The sequence below is a fragment of the Cyphomyrmex costatus genome, unplaced genomic scaffold (assembly GCF_001594065.2).
Source record: "Cyphomyrmex costatus isolate MS0001 unplaced genomic scaffold, Ccosl1.0 scaffold970, whole genome shotgun sequence".
Lineage (NCBI taxonomy): Eukaryota > Metazoa > Arthropoda > Insecta > Hymenoptera > Formicidae > Cyphomyrmex > Cyphomyrmex costatus.
This window is the reverse complement of record NW_017280562.1, coordinates 9,453-27,246: the sequence shown is the minus strand read 5'-3', so window position 1 is coordinate 27,246 and position 17,794 is coordinate 9,453. Positions and strand designations below refer to the sequence as shown.

At 36.2% G+C, this 17,794-nt stretch overlaps 3 protein-coding genes across 3 annotated transcripts; all 3 read right to left on the bottom strand.

Moving 5' to 3' along the window:
* Window positions 1-9,697: 9,697 nt before the first annotated feature.
* On the bottom strand, window positions 9,698-11,779 carry LOC108782224 (zinc finger MYM-type protein 1). The gene has a single exon (XM_018550445.1). The coding sequence runs from the start codon at window positions 11,777-11,779 to the stop codon at window positions 9,698-9,700; it is 2,082 nt and encodes a 693-aa protein (XP_018405947.1).
* Window positions 11,780-12,265: 486 nt separating this feature from the next.
* On the bottom strand, window positions 12,266-14,462 carry LOC108782223 (uncharacterized). The gene is made up of 2 exons (XM_018550444.1): window positions 13,290-14,462; window positions 12,266-13,078 (listed from the first exon to the last, which is right to left on the bottom strand). The coding sequence occupies exons 1-2, from the start codon at window positions 14,460-14,462 to the stop codon at window positions 12,266-12,268; spliced, it is 1,986 nt and encodes a 661-aa protein (XP_018405946.1).
* A 141-nt stretch (window positions 14,463-14,603) lies between these two features.
* Window positions 14,604-17,423, bottom strand: LOC108782222 (uncharacterized). Its single transcript, XM_018550443.1, has one exon. It carries the CDS (start codon window positions 17,421-17,423, stop codon window positions 14,604-14,606), a length of 2,820 nt encoding a protein of 939 aa, XP_018405945.1.
* Window positions 17,424-17,794: the final 371 nt, after the last annotated feature.

Here is a 17,794-nt window from a genome sequence, read left to right as displayed (position 1 = left end):
TTCGAGTTAGTATTACATACGTATAATCAAATACGATGTTAATAAACGTAATAAATTTTTTTGGTATAATGTTATTACGAAATTGATTATCAGAACAATCCTTTCTTACAATATTAATTATTAATTGGAATAATAATTTGTAAACGTATACTTATGAAGATATACGTGATTGAAAACTGGTTAACTTACATTCCAAAACCTTGAACTAGGTCAGAGGTCAAACTATAACAGTTTTTTACAATTTAAAAGTAAATCACAAAAGATCAGTATTAATTTTAAAAGAATTCTTATGCCAAATTGTCTATTTTAACGTAATACATTTTATTATTGAAAGATAATGAAATACCATGAAAAATGACTCATATATTATTGAAGGTGCAAGTTTAAAGTAACATACACCAACAATTCCCAACTTTACGTCTGACTTGAATACCTCATTATGTATGCCAAGGTTTTTTACCATTTCATTATCTTCCAATAATAAAATGTATTACGTTAAAATAGACAATATGGTAAGACAATTTAATAAGATTTCTTTTGAAATTAATACCGATCTTTTCTGATTCATTTTTGAGATATAAAGAACTGTTATTTTGATCTCTCACCTAGAATACTATTGTATATTTGATTCAAGATTTTGGAGTACATAAGAATTCTTTTGAAATTAATACTGATCTTTTGTGATTCATTTTTGAAATATAAAAAACTATTATTCTGATCTCTCACCTAGAACACTATATTCGATTCAAGATTTTGGAGCTCTCATGTGTATGAGTTAACCAGTTTTCAATCACGTGTATCTTCACAAGTATACGTTTACAAACTATTATTATAATTAATAATTAATATTGTGAGGAACGATTGTTCTATTAATCAATTTTGTAATGGCATTATACCAAAACACTTATTACGTTATACTAGAATCTTTTTAAGACCGTACAATTGATAAACAATAATAAACAAAAAGAAGAAGTCAATAACGGGCGAAGCTGGATCACAGTGCTTATTATAATTGTGTGAATTTTACATACTGCGTATGTAATCCCCCCAAAATTCGAGACGCTGATAGTTTTTCAGCATTGACGCATACATACTCACTACCGCAGTAATGTCACTTAGTTAAATTGACAAGCAATCTAACAATTTTGATGCTTATAGCATCTTATGGATCTTAATAATATGTTGAAAGACATATATTAAAATATAACGATGTGATGTTAAAGTAATAATGATAAATTAAAATATGTGAAAAATAAGATTGCGAAGGATATCACTTATTACGTTTATTAGCGTATTTGATTATATATATGTAATAGATTTTGACATTGGAATTAATACGTATTCACTTCCATTGCGTACCTATATTATCTTTCAATAATAAAATGTATTATGTTAAAATATTTTAGAGAACATTAATGTAAACATACTAGAAAAGCACAATTCGGATACCATCACCAAGAAAGAGAAATTATAATAAAGTTGTTAATACTGAACATTAGAAAGAAACATACAATAACGAACCTGAAGTCATATCACAGATAGTAAACACTTTGTATAATTAACTTTATAATAAACGTACATAAAAATGGATAAATATTCTTCTTTTACATCATTTATGCTTCTTTCTAATATTTAGTATTAAGAAATTTATTGATTTCTCTTTCTTGGTAATGATATCCGAACGGTATTTTTCGATGTTTTACATTGATGTTCTCTAAAATATTTTAACATAATACATTTTATTATTGAAAGAAAATGCAATGAAGGTGAATATATATTATTCCAATATCAAAATATTACACACATGTAATCAAATATGCTAATAAATGTAATAAATTTTTTTAGTATACCTAATGTTATTACGAAATTGATTATCAGTACAATCCTTCTTCACGATATCAATTATTAATTAGAATATTAATTTGTAAACGTATACTTATGAAGATATACTTGAAAACTTGTTAACTTACATTCCAAAACCTTGAATCAAACATAGTGTTCTAGGTGAGAGAAATAACTATCAAAATAATTATCAAATAACAGTTTTTTATATTTTAAAAGTAAATCACAAAAGATGAGTATTAATTTTAAAAGAATTCTTATATATAAAAAATTAACCTTGGCATACACATAATGAGGTATTCAAGTTACATGTTCGAGTTAGTCTGACAAGTCAAATCAGACATAAAGTTGGGATAATGTATACTGGCCTCGTCTAATATAAGTCCAAGATTGTAGCACTGGCATCAAGAATTTTCAATGTACTCGGATCTAATATCTTTATATTATTATCGTTTTTAATATATACTGACTGTTGTTAAGTACATTGTATTTTGTGTCAATTATTCTTTGATCATCTAGTATCTTTACGGTATTTCCTCCTCCCAATTGAACACCATTTTGATCAATTACCTTTAAATTGTGTACCTGCAAAATATATAAATATAACTTAAATAATTTCAGTCATTTTTTTTCAAAAGTTTTATGAACTAATTAGTTTCATAATAATACTACATAGTTTTTTATATAACCAACTCAAAACCGGAATTTCAAACAAAAATTAGAAATTAGACTAATAAAAGATTAAAGGCTTTTAATTTAAACTATTTTCATACATATTCATATTTGATTCAAGATATATCGACAATAGAATTGTGGAGCAGATGAGAATTCTTTTGAAATTAATACTCATCTTTTGTGATTCATTTCTGAAATATAAGAAGCTGTTATTTCGATCTCTCACCTAGAACACTATATTTGATTCAAGATTTTGAAGCACATGTGTGTGAGTTACAGTTTTCAATCACGTGTATCTTCATAAGTATACATTTTTTAAATATTATTTTAATTCATAATTAATATTGTGAGGAACGATTGTTCTGTTAATCAATTTCTTAATATTATATCAAAACACTTATTACATTTATTAGCGTATTCGATTATTAGAACAATCACGATTTAATTATTAATTAGAATAATAATTTGTAAACGTATACTTATGAAAATATACGTGATTGAAAACTTGTCAACTTACACTGTAAAATCTTGAATCAAATATAGTGTTCTAGGTGAGAGATCAAACTATAATAGTTTTTTATATTATTATTATTAAAAGATAATGAAATGGAAATGAATACGCATATAAAAAATATTATTATACATATTACCATGAAAAATGACTCATATATATATTATTGAAGTTGCCAGGTTCATCAAAGTAAAACATACACCAACAATTGCCAACTTTACGTCTGACTTGAATACCTCATTATGTATGCTAAGGTTTCTTACTATTTCATTATCTTCCAATAATAAAGATGTATTACGTTGAAGTGGACAATATGGTAAAACAATTTAATAAGAATTCTTTTACAATTAATATTGATCTTTTGTGATTCATTTTTAAAATATAAAAAACTGTTATTTTGATCACATAGAACACTATATTTGATTCAAGATTTTGGAGTACATAAGCATTCTTTTTAAATTAATATTGATCTTACGTGATTCATTTTTGAAATCTAAAAAACTGTTATTTCTATCTCTCACCTAGAATACTATATTTGATTCAAGAGTTTGGAGCACATGTGTGTGAGTTAACCAGTTTTCAATCACGTGTATCTTCATAAGTATACATTTACAAATTATTATTATAATTAATAACTAATATTATGAGGATACATATTACCATGAAAAATGATTCATATACTATTGAAGGTGCCAGTTCAAAGTAAATATACATAAAGTGTATATTCTTTTGTTGCATATATACGTAATAATAATGATTTAACATTATTATTATAAACATCTAGTGTGCACGTGTTGTTAAATCATTATTACGTATATATGCGACAAAAGGATATACATTTTATGAATGTTCACTTTGAATTAGCACCTTCAATGATATATCAATTTGTTTTCTAACGTCAAAATTGTCGGTTGCATTGCATTACCTTCAGAATTTAATGTACTTTTATTATTTTAATGTACTACTGCGCTTGTCAGCTATTTTGATACCACTCTTATTTAGGGCAACATTATTGTCGACAAGCTTTGCATTAGTCACATTCAAGATTATAGCACTGGCATCAAGAACTTCCAATGTACTCGGATCTAATGTCTTTATATTATTATCGTTTTATGGTATTTCCTCTTCCAAATTGAACACCATTTTGATCAATTACTTCTAAATTGTGTACCTGCAAAATATATAAATAATTTAAATAATTTCAATCATTTTTTTCAGAAATTACGTTTATTAGCGATTTGATTAGGTATATGTAATAGATTTTATTGGTATGTTATTACGAAATTGATTATCAGAACAATCCTTCTTCACGATATTAATTATTAATTAGAATAATAATTTGTAAACATATACTTTTGAAGATATACGCGATTGAAAACTAGTTAACTTACACTCCAAAATCTTGAATCAAATATAGTGTTCTAGGTGACAGATTAAACTATAATAATTTTTCATATTTTAAAAATATATCACAAAAAAGATCAATATTGATTTTAAAAAAATTCGTATACCAAATTGTCTATTTTAACGTAATACATTTTATTATTGAAAGATAATGAAATGGTACATATTACCATGAAGAATGACTCATATATTATTGATGGTGCCAGTTCATAGCAAACATACATAAGGTGTATATTCTTTTGTTGCATATATACATAATAAATAATTACAGCAATGGAAATATTTATTTATTCTCACTTACGTGTTCCTCTGTGCCAGCGATATGACAGATTTCATTACCTGAATAAACCAAAACAAATTCTCTGCTGTAAAATTATATATATAGAAAATAATTTGTATTCTTATATCAGGAAAATGTGTTTTACAGCAGAGAATTTGTGTAATAAAGCAGAAAATATTTATTTATTCTAACCTCACTTACGTGTTCGTCCATGTCATTGATGTAACAGACTTCCTAACCTCAATCCTTTGTTATTGCCGAGACCCTTTATCTGACTTTAACGATCGTACAGATCGCAGCGGTCGATATTTATTCTAACCTCACTTACGTGTTCGTCTATGTTATCTATGTGATTTATAGATACTCGTCTCGCGACCATATTTATCTCTTGCGACAAAAATTCCAGAATGTATTTCCTCACTTCGTAGCTGGCAACAATGACGACGACGACGACGACGACGACGACGACGTTTCTTACAAACAAACAAACACCTAGACACCCATTTCCTCGACGACGAACACCTAGACACTCACTTCCTCGAAGGCGAACACGTAGACACCTACTTCCTCGACGGCGAACACCTAAACACTTATTTCGTCGACGGCGAACATCTAGACACCCACTTCGTCGACGGCGAACACCTAGACACCCACTTCCTCGAAATTAAACACGTAGACACTTATACTTCCTCGACGACGAACATATCTCTATATTTCGATATTTCAATTTTAATATTTTTATATATATAACAAAAGTTATATATATATATATACTATTAATAAATATTTATATATTATTAATAAATATTTTATTTTATATTGAATAATATTTTATTTTTAATTATAAGGCTTAAACTGCGCGCGCGTCATATGTGATGATACACCATGCAAATGCAACACTGGTCTACTGGTTAGATATAGATAGATAGAGTGAGATGATAGATAGAGTGAGATAACACATAAAGTCAAAGGCCCTCTATTGTCGAAAAAACGAGATGGACATTTTCTCTGGTCGACGATGATGACAATGACGACGTATCTTAAAAAATAAAACGTGAAAATTCACAGATCCGGACTTTGCGTCGCGATATCTCCGCTCGTAGGGCACGTAGAAAAAAAATGAAAGCACTTTTATCACACAATTTAAGTATTTCTTGTCGATTGAGCGTATGTAAAACTTGATCGGTTCAGCCGTTACTGAGATCTGATCATCTCGACCCCGAAAAATTCTCCGTGTCGCGTGAAGGAGGCACGGCAGTGTCGCGCGCTTGGCTTAGCGCCGAGACACTACCGTGTCTCCAGATTCACAATTCTATATTTACGAAAAATAAACTTTTTCTAATAATTATTCATTACAACAAAGTTATAATAAACAAGTAATGTTACGTGATGTTTCGGAATTGGCGTTGATATATTGGCGCGTATTTCCAAGATCATGTGATTTCCGGTTTCACAACATCATGCCGGACATTGGCCCATCTCTCCATATAGGATCTCTAATTCCGGCCGGCTTGCAGCATGTGATCAGCGCTTTCGGTGGTACTGATCGCGTGTTGTAAGTATTATAGATATTCGCATCATTGGTTATGTGTTATTACGCCAGTCTGTTCCGTATTGATGAATGACACTGTTGATGTCCTGCAAGTATAGAGACTCTTTATTGTCCGCAAGCGGACACGAGTTTGCATCACTAGTTCTAACTTGCAGGACTTGCAGCTTGCAATAGCTTGTAGTCATTTGTAGTAGAGTCCTAGATACATATTTGTAGTTTGCTGCTGCATTTATTCGGTTCTAATAATAAGAGTTTGAGGTTTTGTGCAAAAATGCAATGAGTGTTGTGACATTAATAATAGAATATGTATCTATATATAAAACCTAGTATATATAGAAACAAAACATATTATTATAAAAGATATATAGAGGAAAGTCACCGATACTGACATAGGTCTCCTAAAGTGACACCCCCTTATTTCTCGTAAACTAATCTTTGCACTTCATTAATACTAATGAAAACATAATCTGTTTAGATAATTAAAGAAGTAAAAACCCATAATTCATATATATGTGGCTTGTTTCTATATAAAATCAGCTAAAAACGAATTCTACAAATGTGAAAACAAAATTCTTATGATGTTATTTTATAAATTACGTAGTTTAAGTAATAGTAGCTATATTAGTGATAATATTAAGTCCTTTTATATGTTTGTAGTTTTCTAAAACTATTTTATTTATATTTTCCTGTTTCTTATTTTTCTTATAATACGGTTTTAAAAATAAAATCGTTTATAGCCTAAACCGACACGTGTCCCATCACGACATATTGTGCATCGTAACATAACCTGCACTGCATAACCGGTCACATGCGCATGCTCTGTGGCCATTACGCGTATGTCAGTTTTGGGGCCCATTTCTGACGCTCGTTTTCGCCTATTCGATAAAAAAGTTAATTATTGCAAAATTCTTAACAGTATTATAAAAATTGCTATAGAGCATCGATAGAAGACACTTTCCAGTTTACATTTATATCTTCAAAGATTTATTTTCTGCTTTTGTCTAAAAAATATAGTCCAAAAACAAAGTAGTATGTCGGTATCGCTGACCTTCCTCTATTATTATAAAAAAAATTAATATAAAAATTTTGGATATGTTCTAAAATCTAAATAGTTTTTTTTGTTGTCACTTCCGTTATTATTAAGACTGAAATCATGAAAAAAATGAATTTTTAACTTTTAACTTTTTAATTACATTTTTTTATTAACTTAACTTTTAATTCAATTAATTTTATTATACATTAACTTGTATCTTAACTAAGTTAAATTTTCAAGGTTGTTAACTTTAATTTAACTTAGTTAAAAAAAAAAAGTAACTTACCCAACCCTGTAGTGAAGTAATAAAACTTTACAACGTTCATTTTCAATTAAACTAAAAATGTAGTTAACTGTGTAACTGTGAATTGTTATCTTCTAAAATGCAGAAATAATTAACTGTACTAATGAAAAATTAATTGGGCGCAGAAATTTGAATACGTCGTTACGAGGGCACGTTAATAAAGTTTTTAGAAAAACATAGTAAAACACATTTTTTTTACCGATTCATTTTTATTTCTCAACATAGTCTCCCTTCAACTCGATACACTTGATCCGATGATTCTCCAACTTTTTCAAGCCGTTCAAATAATATGATTTGTCCGACCCTTCAAAATAGGCCTCTGCTTCGGCGATGATCTGCTTTCTGGTGGTGAATCTCTTTCTTCCGAACCATTTCTTCAGGTTTGGAAACAGGAAATAGTCGCAGGGGGCTAAATCTGAAGAATATGCTAGATGGGGAAGCAATTCGTAGCGGAATTCGTTGAACTTGGCCCGGTGCCGGGCACGTGTAAATCCGCATTGTCTTGATGAAACAGCACTTCCTTCTTCGCCAAATTGAAATGGGGATGTTTTTCTTTAAAATGTTGTTGAAACAGTCCGATAAGGCTGCGTAGTAATCGCCATTGATCGTTTGTTTCGACAAAAACAAATGGATATGAATTACATCGCGTGCAACCCAAAAAACTGTGGCCGTCACCTCTCTGGCCGACTTCACGATCTTCGCCTTCTTCGATTCACCTGGTGAAGTCCATTGTTATGACTGTTCCTTCGTTTCGGATGTAAGCAATAAATCCATGTATTGTCCACAGTAATGAATCGACGCAGAAATCCATTTGGATTACGTTGAAACATCTCCAAACATTGTTTTGAAATCGTCTCACGATGGCGCTTATGGTCCACAGTTAGCAAACGCGGCACCTATCGTGCCGATAGCTTTTTCATACCCAATTGTTCGTTCAAAATTGAAATCATTGTGCTATGTGATGTGCCTGTGGCCTCAACAAGCTCGTGCACTTTCACTCGTCGATCAGTCAAAACAATATCGTGGATTTTATCGATAATTTATGGCAGCCTTAATTGAACATCCCGAACAAGGTACATCACATGTGGATGTACGACCATGTTTAAATTCATTCACCCAATTGTATACAATCGCTGGTGCAGATGTGCTATGAACATTATCCAACTCGGCTTTGATTTCTTTCGGTGTTAAACCTTTCATATATAGATGTTTGATCACTGCACGAAATTCATTCTTTTCCATTTTGCAAAAAATACAAAGGTTGTTTGCTTTAATCGTCTACAAAAATGAAACCTCTCGATGAATTCCGCTCAAAATTTGACAGTAATCAGCTGAAAGATGCTATTTGTCAAAAAGTAATGTGACATGACACTGCGAGTGCCCTCTGACAGATTTTCTAAAAACTTATTGATTTGCCCTCGTACAACACAGGTTTTCTCCCATGAAAAATTTAAGGAGATTCTGAAAGTACATGTAAAAAAAATATACCCGTGTATATACCAGTGTACATATGTCTCTGGAAAGAGAGAAATGACATCGAGACACTCCATTGGCTTTCACAATCACCCGATACCAATTCCATTGAAAATGTGTGGTCACTCATCAAGAGAAAGCTTCGTGGAAGACCGACATCAACTTCGAAGCGCTTAAAAAACGAAATTCGACGAATCTGGATGTCTTTGCAATGTGAATATGCGATTTCTTCAATCGTTTATTCTAACACAATTCAAACAACAACGGGTACTTTGCTTATAATGCACGCAGCACAAAGGTGACACTTATCGGCGAAAACAAAAATTTAGAGTATATTTTTACTCGCCTATGGGTAAGCCTTGCTACGCTCTTACTAGACACAGGGGCGGTTTATGAAAATTGGCGCCCTGATGAAATTGGCGCTCCCCCCCCCCCTCTTATATAATAATCAAACAAATTTCATACTTTTTTATATATAGAAAAATATAATAAGACCACACGTTTATTTACATACTTAATATATATTTATATATGTATAAACGATTTTTTCAAAGATCTAAATCTGTCGTTTTCTTGCTTTTAAGCTTGCGAATTTATCAATAATTGTATCTGTCTGTGCCCTGTCATCCGTTCGCAGATAAAAAGGCGAGGCTAGAGAGACGGCTCTGACCCATCGTGTTCCTTAAATAATCTTTTATCCTTTTTAATGTGGAAAATGATCGTTCCCCGGTAGCGTTACTCGAAAAGAGGGTAAGATACATTCTGAGAGCTATATCCATGTTCGGAAATATTGTGACAATACTCTTCTCACGGATAATCAATAAAAAGTTTTGAGCATTGATATCTTCGTCCGTCAATTCCATTTCCCGTATGAAATTCCGAAAGTACAAACATTCTTCTCCAAAATCGTTGCCGAGGTCGGTGGAGTATATCGCCTGTAACTCTTCACACTTGGTGATAATTTCTGCATCCGTTAGGAATAGCAAACAAGTGAGAAAGCCAAAGCGAGTATCAACTACCTTGTATGCTATACTTCTCTTCTCTAATTCACCTGCCAATCGATCAAGTATAACGAGAAAGGTATTTACACGCATATTTGCTTTTGTATCTAATATCACATCATTGTCGTTAACCTCATCGAACTTAGCAGTTCGTCTTCTGCGTCGCTGATTTTCACGTGCATAATCGTTGCATTGGGATAACTCTTTCGCTTGTATTTCATAATGGTCAAATCGATTACGTAAAGAGACAATATAAGTATGGAGTGCATTATATAGCTGTACGACTGTTGTCAAATCGATATTTACACGTTGCAGGCTTTTATTTGTTTTGTCAAAACGCTCCAAGATGTCGCTCCACACGACGACCATTATAGCAGTTTCAAGAGATCCAAATTGTTGCAACAATCCTTCGGCTTCGGCTTTTGTGGTTGGCTTTTCGGAGGCATCTTCTACGATATCGTCAAGCGCATCTCGCAAACTTCCCCACGAGTTCACAAGTGCTCGGCACGCTTCTGCTCTAGCTGACCATCGTGTGTTGGACAGACTTTTTGGAAGTAGCATTCCGGGTTGATTCTCTACTTTTGATTTTATTTTTGCCCACCTAGATGTAGATGCACTTAGAAATGTATAAATATGTTGCACGAACATAAAAAATTTGGTTGCCTCCAAACAACACTCTGCAGCTGCTTGGCCCACTAAATTTAGGGAATGCGCTGCGCACGGGACGTAAATTGCCAAAGGATTACGTTCAATGATTTTGGCTTGTACTCCTCCATAACAACCCGCCATATTGCTGGCATTATCATAAGATTGTCCACGACAATCCATAATATCAATACTTTTATCCAGCAATACTTGCACAATCACTTGCTCTATATATGTCGCTTTGTGACTTTCAATAGGTATAAACTGCATGAAACGTTCAGTCGGCTTTCCTTTCTCGCACACGTATCTAATAATAAAAGTTAACTGATCTGAATGTGAAATATCAGGTGTCGAATCTACGCTTATTGCATAATATTGAGACGCTTTGACTTCCAAAATTAATTTATTAAGAAGATCATCGTAAATCATCGCAATGAACTCTTCGCAAATATCTTTGGAAAAATATGATACGTTTCCTTTTCCGGGATTTCCAAGTCGATCGATGTGATTTTGGAGAAACGGATCATTTCGAGCCATCAGTTCAAGAACGCCCATATAATTGCCATTACGGAGCGAACCAAATTTCTCGTCTGTTCCTCGAAAGGCCAAGCCTCGAGATGCAAGAAATTTAATTGCAAGTATGATGCGACTCAGTACTTGTCGCCAGTAATTACATTCTTGCATGTATTGGATGTGTAACTTGCTGTCAATTTTTCCCAAGACGTTTCCTCGCATCACAAGCTTTCGTGTATTTTCCCGATGATTAAAACTTCTCTCGTGTTCCGCTATTCTTGCTTCATTCTTCCAGTCGTTGAAGCCTTCTGTAAACGTGTTTACTGACGTCGAAAATAGTTTGCAAGGTATGCAAAATACGACACCTTTTGAGGGGGAAAATGACATCCATTCTCGTTGATGCATTTTACCATTTGGTGTTTTTTGAAAAAACATTTGTGCTGTACAACATCTGGATCTTGATCCATACATACGTTTCGAAATCGCGAAATTCATAGTTCTAGGATCTTGTTGCTTCAATGGATTTCGCAAAATGAAATCAATCATTTCCGAATTCCGTGTTGGCCAAAGACCAGGATCAGAAAAATTTGTGTAGTCCGAGATAGAATCTGTGGAGTTGACGACTGTTTTATTTTACGCTGGATTTAACTTCCGGAATAAATGATACGAACGTGGACGTTGCGGTCATCTTCTTTATTCTCTGTTATTTTACAAAGTGAACGCCTGAGGCGCCCTAGTCGACCAATCACATAGATCCTAGCATATAAGAATTCAAATCATAGAGGGCAATGCCCCGTCCGGGATCATGAGGCCAAAAAAAAAAGATTAAACATAAAGCCCCCCGACGTTGAAGTATTACATTTCTAAACGAACAAGGGAAAATAGACTAGTTGATAATCAACTAAATCAACCATTTTAAACAAAAGACAAACTAATTAGATATCAACAATGTAACAGAATTGATGATAAAAAAAAGAACCTTAAAATGATAATGCAAACTATTCAGTTTTAAACTACATCTGATTTCATATCCTATATGTGAGCGTCTATCTCATCTCGCAATAAGGGGCAGAGTTTGCTGAACACTCTGCGGACGATTCCAGTGGACGTCCTAACGGATGCAACTCTAGGAACGCCGTCTGATCCGGGGTGGACCTCCATCACTCGCCCAAGTCTCCACTTAGCAGGAGGTAAATGGTCCTCCTTTAGTAGCACCAAGGTGTTGATTGCCAACGGTGGAAAAGGCACTCTCCACTTGGTTTTCTGCTGCAACTCGGAGATGTATTCCTTGTTCCAGCGCTCCCATAAGTTTTGCTGCAGTTGCTGGATTCTTTGCCAACTGGACAGCCTTGGTTGCTTCAAGTGACTCAAGTCCGGATCGGCTATTGAGCTAAAGGTCCGACCGATGAGGAAATGAGCCGGCGTAAGAGGAGAGAGGTCATGTGGATCTGAGGATAGGGGAGTCAATGGCCGGGAATTCAATAACGCCTCTATTTGAGCTAAAAATGTGCAAAACTCTTCGTATGTCAACAACGCGTTTCCAGCCACCCGTTTTAAGTGATATTTGGTAGCCTTTACCCCTGCCTCCCACAAGCCACCGAAATGAGGCGAATAGGAAGGAATAAAGTGCCACGAGATTCCTAAGTCTTCTATCGACTCTCCCAACTCCTTACATTCTTTCGCAAAGAACTTGCCTAACTCTATTAGCTCGTTGTGACCTCCAACAAAGCTTGTTCCGTTATCGGAGTATATTTGTGATGGTTTTCCTCGACGTGATGCGAAACGTCTCAACGTTGCAATAAATGCTTTCTTGGTCAAGTCAGATACAAGCTCCAAGTGCAGTGCCTTTGTTGCAAGGCATACAAACACGCATATATAGCATTTGTTTGTTTTGTAACCTCTTCCTTTACGATCTTTTATAACGAAAGGCCCGGCATAGTCTACCCCGGTGACAAGAAATGGGAAAGCCGGAGACCCGCGCTCGCGGTAGGTTACCCATCAACGCTTTTAACGGTCGCGGATTGAATCTATTGCATACGGTGCAAGCGTGTACTACCTTTCTCGCTAAATTCCGTCCTCTTAGTGGCCAGAATTGCTCCCGTATTGACGCCAGCAATAGAGAGGGGCCCGCATGCAACAATCGCTTATGCATGTGCTCGAAAAGACGTTTGGTAAATGTTTGAGTTGAATCTAAGATCATTGGATGTCTTTTATCTCTTCCGAATGATGAATTTCTCAATCTGCCTCCTACCCGTAACAACTCTTTTTCGTCTATGAACGGTGTTAAGGAAGCTAATCTTCCCTTTACAATTGGGACGCCAGCCTTAAGTGAATCTATTTCCTTTCGAAAGGTATTACGCTGTGACATTCTAACTAATTCCATTAGAGATTGTTCGTATTCCTTGGCACTTATGCCTCCGTCTTGCTTTTCCTTCGTTTTTAAGTAGTGTATGAATTTACGACAGTAAGCGAGAATTCTTACGATTTTAGGCAATTTCGAATGGCGCGTGAACAATTCGTCTATAATCGTACCACCCGACATTTCTACAAGAAGTGTGGAACTCTTCGTTGGCATTGCGTAGTCTACGTTTGGCATTTTGGGCCATTTCTCGCGGGAACTGAGCAAGAATTCAGGTCCGTTCCACCAGAGGCTAGCCCTTTGTAGTTCGCTTGGATTCGCTCCGCGCGATGCCCAATCGGCAGGATTGCTTTCTGTGGGCACGTGCCTCCATGCCCCTATTTCGGTTAATTCCTGGATGCGCGCTACTCTGTTGGATTCAAAAATCGGGAGAAGATTTGGTTGCGTACGTAACCAACCTAATACTATTGTGGAGTCACACCAAAGCGTGGTTACTTCTAAGCTCATGCCAAGAGCCGAGACCACTGCATTGACTAATTTCGACAATAGATATGCCGCGCATAACTCAAGACGAGGTATGGTCTGCGTTTTTAACGGGGCCACTCTTGTTTTGGCGCAGAGCAAGCTAACTTGAACGTTTCCTTCTGAACCAATTGATCTTATGTACACACACGCTCCGTAAGCGTCCTTTGAAGCGTCGGAGAACCCGTGTATTTGAGCCGAGATGCGCTTGCTCAAGAATGCCGAACGAGGAATTTGCAGATTATTAAGCACGCTCAGCTGTTCACTGTATTGTCGCCAACGGCAATGTAACTCGGATGGCAAAGATTCATCCCATGAAAGCCTTTCCAACCACAATTTTTGCAGCATTATTTTCGCTAACACTATACAAGGAGCCAATAGCCCCAACGGGTCAAATATTTTCGATATTACAGACAAAATGTGCCGCTTTGTGATCTTATTGCAGTTTGGTACGTCAACTCTATAGACCAAAACGTCGGACTGCGCGTTTCAACTAACTCCTAGCGTTTTTCTTTGCCTATCGTCTGGAATCTGAATGTTATTAATGACCGCGCTATCTCCGCTTATCTCACTCAAGACCGTTGGACAGTTTGATGCCCACTTTCGGAGCTCGAAACAACCTCTAGCGAGAATTTGTGACGTTTGCTTCGCAATATTAATCGCACCCTCGATCGTATCGCTACCTGTTAGAAGGTCATCGACATAAAAGTCGCTCCAAATTATCCTGGCTATCTCTGGATTTTCCTGCATGCATTCTACACCTAATTGATGCAAGCATCTGATTGCCTGAAATGATGCTGAGGCCGTACCGTAAGTCACCGTGTTTAACTCGTAAGCTTTAATCGGGTCATTAGGATGCTCTCTCCACACGATTCTTTGCAACGGCCGCTGCTCCTCCGTTATCAACACCTGCCTGTACATTTTAGCTATATTCGCGGAAATGATATACTCATGTTTTCGAAACCGCATAAGGATAGAAAATAAGTCGTTTTGTATTACCGGTCCGATCATCTGAATAGAGTTTAGCGACCGTCCATTTGTAGTGGGAGCGGATGCATCAAACACCACCCTCGTTTTTGTTGTGCTACTTTCCATCTTCACGACACAATGATGAGGCAAATAATACGAAAATTCTGTTGAGCTTCCTTTGACTTCGCTCATATGGCCCAGCTGCTCGTATTCCTTTAGGAATGCGCAGTAGTCTTCGCGCAACTCGGGTCGCACCCTAAACCTCTTTTCTAGGGCTGTCAAACGTTTCACGGCTAGCGGCCTGGATTCCCCTAAACACGTTGGCGCCTCCTTGAGAGGCATATTTACAATAAAGCGTCCATCCTCGTCGCGACGCGTAGTTTTCACAAAATGAGATTCGCAATCCTTTTTTTCCTGCGACAACGCCTTTGTACCGAGTGTTTCTTCTATCTCCCAAAATTTGGTCAATTGCTGCTCTAAGCTCGTTTGCCTAATGGAATTGCATTGCACTACCTTCGGAGTCGTCGCGCTTATAGGACCTCCTATAATCCACCCTAATCTAGTCTTCTGCATAACGAGATTGTTGTTTAACTTTACCTGGCCTACGCAAAGAATATCCCAGAACCATTGTGCGCCAATTAATAAATCTATTTGCCCGGGCAAGTTGAATGACGGGTCTGCTAATCTCAAGTGAGACGGAATCCTAACATCCTTTAAATCTACCTGCTCACTGGGCATTACCTCATCTACTATTTTCGGGATGATGAGACACGTGGCTTTAAATTTGAAGCCCCCGTTACGCGCCTTGATTTCGAGTTCGCATTTATATCTAATCTTAGGCCCGGGTTGATTTAGCGACATCACCTGCGTATTTACCGGACTTTTTTCGAGCTTTAAATTATTGCATAGGCTTTCCGATATAAAATTTGACTGGGCGCATGAATCCAAGAATGCGCGAGCGCTGCATACGACGTCGCTAGCACCGCTCACGTTCACTAATGCCGTAGCTAAAATTACGTTGGACTCATTAATGGCGCTGGCCTGGCCTGACGAGCACATTGTCGTCGTTGAACTCGGTGGAGATTGCGCTCCCCTTTCAAAGTGCAGCAACGTGTTATGCTTGTTATCACATTTTCTGCACGCCCCGAAACTGCAATCCTTTATAAAATGACCCTTTTTTAAACAGTTTGTACATAGCTTAAGCTGTTTGACCTTCTCGGTTCTTTCTTGCGGCGTTAACTTTAAAAATGTACTGCATTTTTGAATGTAATGCTCTCCCTTACACAAAATACAGCTGGTTTTGTTAGATAAAAACGCGTTAGTTTTGCTTTGGGAGTTTCCCTTTGTTTTGATTACACCGTTTTTTCTCTCCATAGTTTGCAGCAACGCTACCCTATCGCGCAACGACTTTATCAGGTTCTCAAGCTTCGGCTTGTCCGGCAAAAGTAACTTTTGTTTTTCCCATTCGCGGGCCGTCTCGTTATCTAATTTTGTGACAATAAGATAAATAAGCAGTGAATCCCAATGCTCGGCCGGCTCTTGTAACTTCTTTAACGCGCGCGTATGCTTCGTGAAACTATCAATTATGCTGTTTAACTGCACGGCCGATTCACCGTTTATGCCCTTTGTTTTAAACATTGCTTCGATATGATTGTAAATTAACAATTTGGGATCGTCGTACCGTCTGTGCAACGCGTCCCAAACAATCTCATAATTTTGTTCGTTATATTTATACTCGTCGACTATCTGTGCCGCACTGCCTTCCAATGCGGCTATCAGATAGTGAAATTTTTGAATATTACTAATGCTCTGATTATCGTGAATGAGAGATTTGTATGTATCGCGAAATTTTAACCAATTCGACAGGTCCCCTTTGAATTTAGGTAATTCTATGATTGGTAGCTTAACGTCTGTCAATTTGACACTTGGAACGTTGCTCTGACTTGTGAATGTGACACCCGCGGAGGTAGACGCTAAAAGATTGTTATGTTGCTCTGTTTGTGCGTTCTGTTGCACTTGCAATTGCTCGAAACTATTCTCAATCACATCGCGATGCTGATCGTAAGGTTGTGTGAAACTTGCTTCCGCTAACGGAACCACCCTTGCTGGACTGTACCTACCTAATAAGCTGTTAGTGGCCTTTATTGCCTCATAGTACTCTGATTCGAACTGTTCGCGGTACTCGATAGTTTCCACAGGATCGTCTGTCATCTCGTCTATGCTACTTTGTATGTCCTCGTATAGCTTTAAAATACTCATGTGCCTGTCGAGACGTTGATTGATTTCCTCCCTATCCGCCTCGTTTGGTGCTTGACTATCGCCTGTAAACTTTAACGACATCGTTTTAAGAAAATTTTTGAAGCAAGTTACTCTCATCTTAAGTGATCCTCGCTTCCTGCTAAGATCGCTCAGTGACGCCATTTTAATATACTGAGTAGATTGACAGACTGAAACGAAAACGAAATGTCAGCCTAAGATAGTAGATGTCAAAGTGAATATATAGTCTAAAATGCGAATATGTAATTTGTGAGGCGTTAGGGTCGTGGATGTGGATATGAGGAGATGGATGGCTCGGTTACTTTCCTGCTGTTGTTCGCTCGCGTCGTGGCCGCTACAGTCCTAGCCGTATGCCAAGAGTGGGTTGACTTTTAAATCTTCCTCGTTGGTGTGCTCGTAACAACCGCTGTCCTTGATGGATGCCAAGGTTTTGT